Source organism: Aricia agestis, chromosome 19 (assembly GCF_905147365.1).
Source record: "Aricia agestis chromosome 19, ilAriAges1.1, whole genome shotgun sequence".
Lineage (NCBI taxonomy): Eukaryota > Metazoa > Arthropoda > Insecta > Lepidoptera > Lycaenidae > Aricia > Aricia agestis.
Window position 1 is genome coordinate 9,547,333 of NC_056424.1, and position 14,704 is coordinate 9,562,036.

General features: G+C 39.1%; 1 protein-coding gene across 2 annotated transcripts in view; it reads left to right on the forward strand.

The window, feature by feature from the left end:
- Window positions 1-775: 775 nt before the first annotated feature.
- LOC121736836 (dual specificity tyrosine-phosphorylation-regulated kinase 2) overlaps window positions 776-14,704 on the forward strand; it is a 192,778-nt gene continuing 178,849 nt past the window's right edge. For both annotated transcript variants that reach the window (XM_042128264.1, XM_042128265.1), the window contains exon 1: window positions 776-1,921. In XM_042128264.1, the coding sequence (XP_041984198.1) occupies window positions 1,139-1,921 (783 nt within the window). In that variant the 5' untranslated portion in view covers window positions 776-1,138. The remainder of the gene's footprint in view (window positions 1,922-14,704) is intronic.

The window sequence follows — 14,704 nt, forward strand, 5'->3', positions numbered from 1 at the left end:
CTTCTTCTAGATTTTCTATTGGTTCCTCACCGATCTGAAATTATCTGCAGGTTGGCGTCACTGACTACATATGGGTTGTGTTTCCAACAAATATCAGTGTACTGTCAAGTGTCACATAAATCAAAATATCTGAAACCTAGTTTTCGTTGGCATAATATTAACATAAAACTGTATGTATTTATACATATTTTCCATATATTACTATATTTTTTGCTTCGTCCCTCTAGTTTAAATTTCACGAAGAGCATTATACGCCTAAGCGATTAGGCCAGTATATTGGTAACAGTTTAGGAACACGCTAACATAATATTTGTCAAACTGAAAACTGACAACTGAAAGAGTTTTGGCGGACATGTCACTTTCAAACTTCTTCTACTTTTTATTGTTGATGTGGTTTTTATTATTTTTTACCAAATTGTGTTATTTGGGTTTTTGATGTTCATTATTGGTAAAATATTAGCCATTAAATATCCGTTATCTTGCACAAGTGCAGGTAAGATGTTATCAAAACCAAAATGTATAATTCCTGTGACAATTGGTGTGAATATCGGTAAATAGGGCTATTTCTTCCGTGAGTTTTAACTAAAACATCGTTATAATAACTTTATTATCCTATTCATTGGAATATTATTGCGTATCGAAACAAGCGAGACATAGACAAAGACAAATGTTGCTATTTTATAAAATGGGGTCTCTCGTAATGACAACATCGACAAAATCGCAAAGCGCCCTCTGGATGTAGACAACTCAATGCTAAAATCAGTAGTACTTTCTCACTCGCACTTGTGTGTCGCTCGCAGTCGAGCGGTTCAATGACTTTAGCGACCAGTTTCTATTTTCTCTCTGGTTCTGTCGTCGGGTCGACTCGCAGGAAGGGGTCTTTGTTTGCGTTTCACGTTCGCGTCGCACGGTGTCATCTGTGATCGTTCCATCGTATCGCGTCCGAGACGGAATGTGCCTTCATAAGTGGAAGCGTGGTCGTATCAATCGTCGGTTTATGTGAAATGACGTGTAGTGTCCTAGGGTGGCGCCGTCTAGCAGCGCGAGTGCAGTGAGGTGCAGTGGGGTGGACGGGCGAGCGTGGGTCGGTTCGGCCACGGCGAGCGAGGTACGCGGAGGTGGCGGCGGCCGCTCGGCCATGACCGGCGACATGCCTCTAGGGAGCGCGCACGCGTTCGGGCGCGCGCTGCTCCGGGACGGGGCGCTGCCGCCGCTGGAGCCCGGGCCGCCGGCGCCGCCCGCGGCGAACGCGCAGCCCCCGGACAAGCGCCCGCCGGCCGCGGCCGCCAGCCCCGAGCAGGTGATGAAGCTGTACATGAACAAGCTAACGCCGTACGAGCACCGGGAGATCTACGACTACCCGCAGGTGTACTTCATCGGCGCCAACGCCAAGAAGCGGCCGGGGATCGTGGGCTTCCCGAACAACTGCGAGTACGACAACGAGCAGGGCTCGTACATTCACATCATGCACGACCACATCGCGTACCGGTACGAGGTGCTCAAGGTGATCGGCAAGGGCAGCTTTGGCCAGGTGGTGAAGGCGTACGACCACAAGAAGCGCGAGAACGTCGCGCTCAAGATGGTGCGCAACGAGAAGCGCTTCCACCGCCAGGCGCAGGAGGAGATCCGCATCCTGGAGCACCTGCGCGACCAGGACAAGGACAACACCATGAACGTCATCCACATGTTCGACTCGTTCACGTTCCGCAACCACACGTGCATCACCTTCGAGCTGCTCTCCATTAACCTGTACGAGCTGATCAGGAAGAACAAGTTCCAAGGATTCTCGCTGCAGCTGGTCCGCAAGTTCTCGCACAGCCTGCTGCAGTGCCTGCACGCGCTCAACAAGAACCGCATCATTCACTGCGACATGAAGCCCGAAAACGTGCTGCTGAAGCAGCAGGGCCGCTCCGGAATTAAGGTCAGTATCTCCTCTGTTTGTTTGTCTACTTGCTTGGGTAAAAAGTTAAAACGCACCACCTGTTAGGAGCGGGCCGGCCCGGGACAAAATCGATAGGCTTCATTAGTAAACAGATGCCTGTGTGCGATCAGCTGGCCGGCCACACCCGACATTGTTCTCGCGTATTTTCGAGTTCCCAACCAATTTCTAACATAAAACCAGTCGGTTTTCTACGTTTTCCAGTATTATTATGTGTATTGTACCTGTTATGTTAAATACGATAGTATGATTAAGTTAATATAAATACGGTAACTTATGAGTTATGACAGTATGAGTAGAAAAACTCTCTTAGTTTATAATATTATTGTGAGGCTCGAAAACGTAACAAAAGAGGTCTTGAATTTTCGTTTGTTATTGTCAGTGAATGGTGACCTATTAAATACTGAATCGTTGGTCTGATATCTGTGATAGCGAGTGATAAGATACGGCGAACCGCGTCCGCGGGGCGCAGTCGACGAACATAATATTAGTTCTATTTTAAACGCATCCCGATTCCCGATACGTTTTGGTTACGATGCTAGAGTTGCGTCACCAAATTATTTGAGCTATAATATAGCGGCTTAAAACCCTGGTTAAATTGATACTGTTTATTTGGTTAATCGCGTATTAGGTAGAATAAGTAAAGATATAGGAAATAATGTCATGTTGTAGAAACAACTCAAGGTGTCCCGTTATCTATAAAACAATAATTAATTCAAAAGCGTTTTAATTTACAAAATGTTGCAAGTCGAAGCTCAAACTCAAAGCATTAAAATGAAGCAATTACGGCGTGTTATTTCATTCTAGACTCAAATGATGATTTTAATAGTGCACTTACTCTCGTTTTTTAACTAGTAGAAAGTTAAAACATTTTGTTACATATAAAATAAGTCTCATTTTAGAGCGAAACTAGAAATTTTATAACGAAATTTCTTTTCCATTTTGCACTTTCTAAGCATAGCAATTTATGCTTGCTTTACCATCCAGATTATGATCGTAATATCATTAGATTTTGTAGCGTCGGCGTTTTCGAGACTTTATATTTACGTAATATTCCACTTTACAAAATAGGTACTGGTAGGCTTTCAATGTTAATCTTCAAAGGAACTTATTGAATTTATTTATTTTGAGCACGAAAATATTTTAACCCTAAAATGAGGGTGTTAAATTATTCCCTTTATAAAGCGGCTATCTGCCAGTGGATGTTAATAATTTAAAATCGCATCTAATATGCATAACGCTGTAGTGTATCGATGTTTAATATTACACGATACGTTTAATAACTACAAAATTTACCCATAAAGTTAACATGATCGTGAGCGTGGTGGCGGTAATTTAGTTTGCAATAAATTATCCATCTGCGTTGCATCTGGTGGGTTTTTTGTGAACCAGTTTTAGTCATTTGCATTCCGAGCCGAGCCGGGAGACGTAATTAGTTTACCGTTAAGTTTTCTTCATTTAAGTATCGTTTGCTAAAATCTTTGTTTAAAAGTGCAGTTAGATGTACTTTTGATGCAGAAATGTTGGCAGATTTCGAGAATTTTTATTACTGCATCAGCTATCTTTTAGTGGCATTTTAGCGGTTTTATCCGTTACGAATAAGGCAATGTTGACATATCGAAAACATGCCAGGTTACGTCTGACCGGGTAACACAAAAACTGCACCTGTGTTCGCAGGTAACACAGCCCCGTGAACTGGTTCTGTGAACACTATTGTTGGGACTGCATGGTTCTTTGTTTTATTTCCTAAGTCGGTTAAACGCGAAATCTGCGAAGGAGTTAGGTGAAACTTGAGATAATTACAAGCTTTAAATATTATGGTCAATTGGTCACTATATTTGCCTGAAATTCTTTGTTCAAGTAATGGTGTTTTATGTGCCTGCTGTAAGTAGGAAATTGTGTTTCTTCACTGCTTGTGCAAAAAGTTATATCTTTCTAGACACATGTTGTATTTAAAATGTTATTATCATGTATTTTAAACAGATTATCTATTTTGATTTTTGACACAGATTATATTTATTTTGGCCAACAAAAACTCGACCTTTTGATTATAAAAAAAACTCAGGTAAAGCTTTTTGTGTTTATAAAATCATCGCAGGCATCTGAGGGTTAGGTTGCCTGTCCTTTTACTTTCCTCAATATTAATGGTTTTTAATTTTCATTAATAAATTAACGGCAACATTTACTGTTTTCTCTTTAATTAAGGTTTCAATCGGGATTTTAATTAATATTCGTTATCGTTGCGCACATTTTATCGTATTTAATGCAAACGGCATTAATGCGGTAAACAATTTTAAGTGATGTGCGATCGGTTTAAGGTTTAATTTAAATTAGCAATTAATGGAATTTATGTTGCATTATGGTTGTAATTTGGTTACTAAAGTCCAAACAGCGAATCAAGGCACGAAACGGCATATAAAATGCCAGTATGATATTCTTTGCCTCCTTACTTTGATTATTTTTATTATTAAAGTATATATAAGTCATAACTATTATAGTATGGTACAAATTACAATTATAGTACTACTAATTCTATTTTATAATAAATAAAATACTTAATATTAGTACTAGGAAAACTTTTTTGGCGGCTACGATAGGTACTATGACTAGTATAAAGTCGCCATGACAGGTAGTAGGTACTAGGTACACCTTAACCTTTGTGCTATTTAATTCGTAGAATTTACACAATAAAACGTTACACCTCACAAGCAAATCTAAACCTCAACGCCACGAATAAAAGGTTTAATTTCGTTTAACCTATCAGTAATTCAGCATGTCTAATTAATTTAAATATGCCGTAAGTAGTTAAAATACCGCTCGGTTACCGAAATCCGCCTCGGTTGACATTCACACTCGAGATAAATTGGGTCAAACAGTCGCGACGGATCTTATCGATTCTGCCATCTTACGCAGCGAGCGGTACGAGCGATGAGCGGGGGCGATTTCATTGTGCGTGCGTTGAGAATATGAGATAATTAAAATACTGTCGTTTGTTGATATTTGCTTGGAAATAAATGAAACTTTTGAGAAAATGCAACGTCGTATATTGTATGGAGTATGGACTATGCACAGATATTTTATTGTATTGTATGACAGAAGTGCCAGAGAAGAAAAAGAGAGCGCCGGCGGTGAAAAACTGCGACTACAGACTAGACTAACATACTTTTTCAATCTTAGCTATCGAGTTATTGTATACTGTTGTTTTACAACTTACAAGCCATTAAAATCGGTAAGTGTCTAATGATCTAAGTATTAAATCTGATAAATTAAATATTAATTAAGAAATAAACATTCATGTGGCATTTATCGTGTTCTTACTTGGAAGGTGTTTTTACATACGGAAGTGTTACGGTAATAGGAAGTAGATTTAGTAATAGGAAGGCTAATTTTGGAAAGCCCCAAAGATAGATTTTTTATTTGTTCTCGAGGTGACATCCTTGTTTTTACTGCACGTGTTTTTTTGTATGATATTTATTTCAAACGTAATTTATTTAAGAGTAAACACTAACCTTGAATCGAAATGCGTCTGTAGACGCTACTGATATAAAGTTGAACGCGGAAATAACGTTAATTAATTGCTTCTAATTTATTACAATTTAGATAATTTTTACTAATGAGACTTATAATTTGTGAATTATTATTTTTATAAAATCACTAGAGGTTCTTAAGTTCTATTTCTACGAACACACTTCAAAGAAAGACCGATGTCTGAACATGATATCCAATGTCGCCATCATTTAATCCAGAAGAATCACATTATATTTAGTAAAGCTAAATTATCATTCCAAAACGGGCACGTTTGCTAGGTATTATATTTCTGCTAATAAGCATAATCGTTCTATCCACCTTATATTACGATTTACGAATGCAAAAGTCTGTCTAATTGGTCACCTCTTTACGCTTTGACAGATCAGCGGGGCTAAAATGGTCGCTTTGTTGAATCATATTGTGAATTCTAATATTGTGAGTTTGACAGTTTTGACAATTCATTTTGTGAATTGATTGTGACTTGAGAGGAATGGCTAAATGTGACCATTTTAGCCCCGCTGATTTTGATGAAATATGGTATGAGGTAAGTAGTAGGTAGAGTTTAGGGAAGAGGAAATATAACGCAAAGGTCGAAATAGAGAGCGCTACTGGTAAATAGGTAATAATCCGACCAAAATCCGACATGTTGGACACGTTATAACAGAATATTGTCAGAGACGATGTCAATCGTCAATATACAGCTTGTACAATATTGTAGGGAGAGTAAACTAAACACAGAATACTGTTATATCACTCAACACTACCACTCGGGCTCGTAGCTGATAGAAGGGAATGTCGAGCGACCATCCCTATATAATATATCAACCCCACCACAGCTAGTGGGCGTGTTTGACTTTATTTATCAATACACTACAGTCAAACAACACTTTTTGTTTACTGTATGTGCTGGTGCCTTTATCTTATGCAAACGGACTTAGCGGGACTTCATTACAAATGCGTTGTTTTCATAAAGAATTACGAGGTTTTTTTCTACCTACATTTACAACTTACCTTACTTTCCAAACGCCCTTTCCTGTACCTTGCGCCCTGGAAGGCATTATAAACTCCTTTCAAAGCATGACTCGAGGCACGTGGTCGCCAAAGGAGCCGATAGTTCTAGAACCTGTTTATGAACAATGGGTGTCGAAATACTGAATAATTTAGTGCCAAGAATAAATTTAATACTAGCACTAAATTATAGGTTGCGGACGGAGGTCTAGATTAATGTACGCGGATATTATTTTGGTATAATGACTTTATTTAATAATTATGTGCACTAAATTTTAGTTCTAATTTAGTTGTGAGGTACCTAGTCATGGTTAGGTCGGTACCTAATTATAGCAGTAGCAGTTGCTTAGGAATTATAGGTTACTAAAACTGTAGTAGGGTAAGAAGGTAATATTAGAAACTTCCTTACTGTGATTGTATATAAATATATATATTCTACAGCAGCAGCAGCAGCCATGGGGCTCCGCAAAGGTCTTGTAGAAGCTCCTACTTTGTTTTTAAAAAAAACTTCATATAGGTACCAGCATGGAGAAAATTTATTTAAAGACATTCTCTTATTTTGGGTCCGTAAAATTGTCGCTTCTTAAAAGGGTTTCGCCGCCAAAAGAGTTTGAGAACCACTGTTCTACAGTATCCCTCCCTTTTGGAAGTCGGTTAAAAAGGGGCAAGAGTCAAAGGTTTCGCTTTTAAGTCCTTAAAATTTTCATTCAGAGATGTTTTGAAAAGTTTGCCATTTAGACTTCTTAAAACTTTAGGGTTGGTTTAAATTAAGTTTAATTAAACGCGTAATTACTTTTTAAAGGTGTTTTGGTCTAGCTAGATTTAACTATAAATTACTTGAAGTTTTGACCTTTTCGTTACTGAAAATATCTAAAACTGGATTGTAATTTGAATGTCCGGTTAAAACTGGAGAATGGCTGGACCGATATTGATATTTAAAACAGTCTTAAAATAATTGTATCGGAACACTTTTAATTAAACCAATAGCCGCGCCATCTATCTGCTAGGAATTAATTAATGGGCCGCTTAATGACATATTTCATTCAATGGTTCCACACTAATATTGTATATGAGAAAGTCTGTCTGTTACCAAACTGTTAAAGCGGGTTTGCTGGGTATGGACACACCAAAGACCTCCAGGGAAGGTCCCGGGAGTATCTTCATCAGTGTATGAACGTATGAACACACTAAGCTTTATAAATGCCCGAAAAATGTACGGGTTTTTTTTTTTTTATGAAATAAGGGGGCAAACGAGCAAACGGGTCACCTGATGGAAAGCAACTTCCGTCGCCCATGGACACTCGCAGCATCAGAAGAGCTGCAGGTGCGTTGCCGGTCTTCTAAGGGGTAATAGGGGAGGGTAGGGAAGGGAATAGGGGAGGGTACGGAAGGAAGTAGGGGAGGGTAGGGAAAGGAAAAGGGTAGGGGATTGGGCCTCCGGTAAACTCACTTACTCGGCGAAACACAGCGGAAGCGCTGTTTCACGCCGGTTTTCTGTGAGGACGTGGTATCTCTCCGGTCGAGCCGGCCCATTCGTGCCGAAGCATGGCTCTCCCACGTCAAAACTTCTTTTCGGTTCTTGCACGATTAACGAATTCTGACGCAACGGAGTCCCGGCCGTCATCTAGTGCAATATAATTTGTCAATTGTGGTCATTGACCTCTTTTGCGAATGTTCGTATTGGTACTTGGCACTATTGTCAATGAATTGGAGCATAATCAGTGCTAAATTGCTGTCCTAATGGTGACCCTATTAGGACAAGATTCGATTGTTATCTTACAATGAAGGAGATTGGATAGCGAAAAGGGCGTTTCTTTTGTTGCGTTATGTTTACTAAGGGCCTGTTTCACTACTTTCTGATAAAGTGCCTAATAAGCTATTCACAACGTTTTTGACAGATTCTCCATACTTGACCTGTCAAGTTAAGCGGTGAATACTGAATAGCCTATTCGGCACTTATCAGGAAGTGGTGAAACAGGCCCTAAGAAACATAAGATACTAGCTGATGACGCCTGCAACAGCGTTGCGCCAAAATTCGTTTATCGTGCGGGAACCGTACATTTTTCCGGGACGAAAAGTGCCCTTTCCCGGGATTCAAAGTATCTTCATATCAAATTTCAGAAAAATTCTTTCAGCGGTTTGGGCGTGAAGAGGTAACAGACAGACACACACTATCGTATTTATAACATTAAGGGCCTGTTTCACCACTTTCTGATAAAGTGCCGAATAGGCATTAATAAGTCATAGTCTGGAGTCTAGACTTCTCACAAGTCTAGCAGAGCTCGCCACAAATGTTTTCACAAAAACATAATCCAAGAGCCAGCGACAGATATTAAATGACAAATGAGCTTTTATAAAATGACAAATTTTGTCATTTTATAAAAGCTGAATGTTTGCTTGTATATGACCCTTAAGGGTGTGACACACGTGCGAGTAAGTACGCGGACTTATCTCGACGATCTTAATCGCCTGTGCGCCATCGTAAAGGGCCGCGAGCCGCGAGCCTGGGGGCATGGTAATCCAGTGTGAGCGTTTCTCGTGTGTCACCGACGCGAGTAGGGATTGCAATCCGGAAAACAGGGTCCGGTAAACCGCCGGATCCGGCATCATTTTACGGGTACCGAATCCGGTCCCAATATACCGGATCCTAAGACCGGATCCGGTGTTAGCAATTTGTGGCAAACTGATATGGTTCTTGCATGAATAACTACTTTAAATGCGTTGCCTTGTGAAAAAGCCTTTTCTCACTTTTTATAATCATTCTATTTAGCTGACAATAAGGCCGATTAGTACACTAGTCTTTCAATAGAAGCTGAAATGGCCTTTCAGCCATTAGCAGCTATTAGATGTCGATTGCTATGTGACACTTTGGTGGTAACCCATTCGTTACTTTTAAATGACGAGCAACAAATTGATCTATATCGTTAAATATTATAAGCTTTGAAAATACTGAGCAAGGGACGCATAGGCCTTGTTTTTTAATTAAAAAGCAAAAATATAATGATTTTCGTTTTTTAGTTCAGTTTCATCAATCCGGTCGGATCCGACCGGATCCGGCCGGATTGATAGAAATCCGGTCAAATCCGTTCCGGATTGAAAATGACGCCGGATTGCAATCCCTAGACGCGAGCCGAATAAGTTCACGAACTTAAAACCCGCGTACTTTAAGTTCGTACGTCTATCGGGCACTTTATATAGGTAATAACGACCAGCAACTAAGGAGTTTCGGTCGCGGCTACTTTAGGAGGTAATTCCAGTTCTGAAGGTCTACGTAATCTTCGATAGTGTAAATCTCAATTTTTTGATCATAATACTAGCTGTCCCGGCAAACGTTTCTTTGCCTTCTTATAAAGTATTTCGCCCGTATTATTTTATTGAAGTGACTAAATGGTCGCTGTTAAGCATTAGTGTCCTAACCCACAATTTTTTTGTCGTTAAATTTTGAATGCAGTCGTGTTCTACATCATCTAAAGAACATAACTGCATTCATAACTCAATACGTAATTTTTGTGTGGGTTAGTACACGAATGCTTAACAGCGTCCAAATATACTGTCACTATTGCAACGTCCATCGCTATACCGTCGCACAAACAACGCGAGTACGCGGCCTAACATTGTGACATGAGAATTTTATATCTTAGATTTGCTTCAGGATAACTGTAGGAAACTCGTATTCCACTGCCGGACATTTTTTAAAGTTGCTTCCCACTGTCAGATGTAACCTCTAAAGTCTAAACTGAAGGCATAAAGACTTTGAGGTGGTCCGGCAATGGGAAGCAACTGTCGTTCGTGCCCAACAGTGGGACCCACAGGTTTAATTTAATGGATTAGATAAATAAGGTCCAAGCCAATCGGACTGCCCTTTAACCAACATAGCAGGATGCTGTAGCCGGAAGATTTGACTCATTGTGTGTTTATTGTTGGCCAGTGCCTGAAAATAGGTTGCGACCTCCGTGGTCCATTGTGGTTTATTTACATGGTAAATATTTAAATAATAATATAATTTAGTTTTATTTTTAAGAGAGAAGACTAGAAAGTGATCTGAAATTTTTAAGGTAAGGGCTCCCACACAAAATTGCGAGTTCCTGCGAATTCGCATCATGGGCGCCAGCAGAAATAATTTCCAAGGGGTGCAGATTTTAGTTTTCTTTCTGTTGTTTTTTTTTCACTTTTTACGAACAACAGTGACTACATTTAAAACATTTAGTGCTGAAACATTACGAACTATCCTTGTACGGCATGGTAATAGGGTTACAAAATGCTTTTTATTTCAATAATTCCTGTTGATCCCGAGATTCCCAAGGGGTGCAAGTGCACCCCCTGGCACCCCCCTGCCGGCGCCCATGAATTTCGCGTCGCAATGTCGTTTTTATTATGAGTTTTGTCGCAGATATTTGCGATGCGATGCAAATTCGCAGTTTTGTGTGGAAGCCCTAAAGTTAGTCAAGAAAAACCTCTTCGTTTTTATGAAAAATGTGTACGGTCTATGTAGATGGTACCGATCCTAATATGCAGATACTTGTAGAAGTATCTGGACTAGTCCCAGAATAGGACACAGGGTTATTTTTGGTTTCAGTTTTTATCACGAAAAACGTACGGTTTCTCCGCGATAAACTAATTTGTGTTCGTTGCGGGCAATATTCAATAACGTCATGTCCATTATGTTATCATCTGGACGCGGTCCTCGTTAACGCTGACCTTCGGCTCTCTGCCAAGGAGAAGGATCGTTATTTTCGGGAGATCATTTAGAGCTTATAATGTAATAGCTCCTTAACGCTGTTATAGCATACGTTTGATGTTATACAACGACGCTGAAAATAATAAAATGTCGGATAAAGGTGGTCGCACATATAGCAGCACGCACGCGCCGTACGCGCCGCATTTTAGAATTCGTTGTATGAAATGATGTGAAACCTCGCACATTCCTCCGCACCGTACACGCCGCATTTCGTGTTTATGCGGTGCGTTCGGCGCGTACGGTGCTGACAAATGTGCGGTCAGCTTTAGGGCTCTTTCGGACGTGCGCATTTTCTGCGGTCGCGGATTCGGCTCGCTTGTTTTTCCCAACTCTACATCAGAAAATGCATCTTCATTACGCACCTTTATTTCTCAGCACGCTGCGCGTACGTTCGGGCTTTCCCCGAAAAGGACCTGTCCCGCGCGGGACATTTAATTTTGATGGAAAAATCGGGACGTCCCGTCAAAATCGGGACGTCTGGCAACGCTGGTCAGTATGTATGCGGGCGTCGGATTCGACGGCGATGTTAAGGCGCTGTGGTTGTTGTAAGTTGTAACTACGTAAAATGGGTTTTTTAAAACACGTTTTTACTAAAGGAAATGTCATTATTCAAGTATAAAATAAGTACCGTTTTAAAATTGAGAAAATTTCCTATACGCAAAGGTATATCAGTACACAATTTGAAAAATTCTGCTCGATAGAAAAAAATCTCAAAGATGACTAACAGTCATCTTTGAGATTTTTTTCTATCGAACGCTGTTTTTCATAATTAAATCATTTTATGGCTAAATTACACACTTTCTAGAAAAACCAAAAAATCTAGTATATGTGTCGTAAGCTAACGTAAACGATTTGATATATTTGATTTGTGTTATACTAAAAACAAAAGGTTTTTACTCCTATTTTCTATTATCAAGGCACGCGGCGAGCGCGTAACAGCCCCTGTACATTGTACAAGGCGCGCTGATATGAATGTTATTTTAATGTCCTTTAACGTCGATATTCGTAATGACAGACTACTGGGCCTTAAGCGTTTTTCATAGTTATTTTTTGACAGTCAATGTCAAAATATCTGAAGCTTTTGGGACTGGTACCGACTTCAAAGTAATGAAGACTATGTATGTACAGAAATAGTTGAGATTTAGACGAATTCTGAAAAAGGCACTAATATAGAGTAAGAGTTATTTAATACTTTTTTGTTCATATTATTATTGTTTTTACCTTGGAAGTCGGTTTTAATTTTTTGTTAAAAATAATAATTTCACTCTTTTTAGTTATCTACAAGAAATGGCTTTATGCGTAAATAACCACTACGAATGTTAACTATTCACATTATGTTACTGTACGCGAAATTGTGGTAAATGCTTGCAGTTATCTAAGCAAAAACCCCACCACACATTCCCACTTCCAATTCCCAATTCCAAGTGTATAACAAGCAAATCTGAAATTAGACGAGTAGGAATTTTGTCAATATTGTATTTTAGAAACCTAAAAAAAAACAATACTATTTGTTCCTTAAATAATATATTATGTAGCCGAATATAGAACCTTCTCCTTTTTGGAAATCGGTTAAAAATGTAACTTTGTTATTTGTTATTAAAATGGAATCAGTAAAATACGGATCTCTGAAATCTTGTTATTCTCTAGAGTCTAGAGTCTAGAGGTAATTTAAAATTCAAAGAAAGAAAAGCAAAGTTAAAACAAGCGGAGTTGGTTTGAACAGTTGAAGTGGTCCGATAAGAGGTCGCCTAGGGCTTAGTCTAGATAACGCTGTGGACTGTGGTTCTATCATATTCAATTATACTTTGTACGGAACCTGTTGTTTTATCTGCAGATTTTATATCAACAGTATGACTATTGAATATTGATAGAGGATCTTGATTAAGCTGGGATTTTATGTAAAGCTTTTTTGTTGGCTTAAACCTGGGAATAGATGTTTAAAAATGTTTTAATTACTTACGTATTATTTTAAGCCCGGCCGCACATTGTCCGAATTCTGATCAGAAACAGTTGAATTTCGCCGGACCGCCACCCCGCACACTATCCGAAATATCCTTCCGGCGAGTTCGAGCTCACTCGGCTCAGTACAAAATGTAAGAGACAGCGCGGACGTTCAACTGTTTCGTATCAGAAATTTCGGACAATGTGCGGCCGGGCTAAAGGACTGCATTCTCAATTTGTACTAAGGTTAAAAGTTCAGGGGTTCTGGAAAGAATAATGTAGTGAACATCTCTTTTCATTCGTTATTGAGAAGAAATGTTTCATAATTCTTCTTTCGTATTGTAGGTCAAAGGGCAGAGCAATATTCTGTGTGTTCTGTTTGTAACTTTAGCCTAGTTACTTCCACTGTAGGATGACAGGCACCATGGACATTAAATAGTCGGGCTATTAAAAAAAATCAATATTTGAAGATGATAAAGAAGTTCGTTTACCGCATAATACTAAAACTAATAAATTATTCCTGACATTTTGGCTATGGTCACGGACGCACAACAATTATTTTTTTATCATCCAACTATTGGTAATCCTGCAACTATTAGTGTTATGCATATTCATACTTCAAGGTGAGAACGACTTAAATTGAGTAGCCTTGACCTGTCGCGTTTTTGCCTTATAATAATAAAGAAAACTCAGTTGTCAGGGTCAATACAATATGCTTTTGTAAGTTGCCGTACTGGATGTTGCAGACTTGGTTCATTTAATAGCGCGGGAACCCTGTATTTTTTGCTAGGATAAAAATTGTCCTATGTCCTTTTAAAGTAGGCGATACAGAGTCCAGTTTGACTTTCAAGCGAGATAGAGTCAAGTTTGAGACATTTCTTGGATAAATTATTATGCCTTTTTACCGACTTCCAAAAAGGAGGAGGTTATACGTTCGGCTGTATGTATCTTTTTTTTTTTTGTATGTTCAACGATAACTCAGCCGTTTGTGATCCGATTTTCAAAATTCTTTTTGTGTTGTATAGGGTTTAACTCGAATTTGGTACCATGTTCACAAAAGTGGTGATCTGATGATGGGATCCTGGAGGAATTGAGGGGACTCCTTGAAATTTGTATGGAAACATATAGTGATTTTAATTTTTTCTGAAACATTCGAGGTAAATGCTACCAAAAAGTAAGATTTCGCACCAGGTTATACCCTGGATCCGAAGGTACCCAACAGAACTTTTGAATCCTTATAGATACAGGTTCGAGGATTTCGGCGTTATTTTAAACAACTGAAAGCATTAGCCAACACATCAATTTATTTAATCATCATCATCAAAATCATAATTATGCGATGGGTCATCACATTATGACCCAATTATTGATGCTTTTCGTGATATTTTGCATCGAAGCAGATGTTTTTGATCATTATTTCGCTGTTTGTGGACCGATTTTCAAAATTCTTGTGTTGTTGTATAGGGTATAATCTTGATTTTGTTTAATAATTACGAAAGTGGTGAGCTGATGATGGGATCTATGAGCAATCGAGGGAAATCCTTGAAATT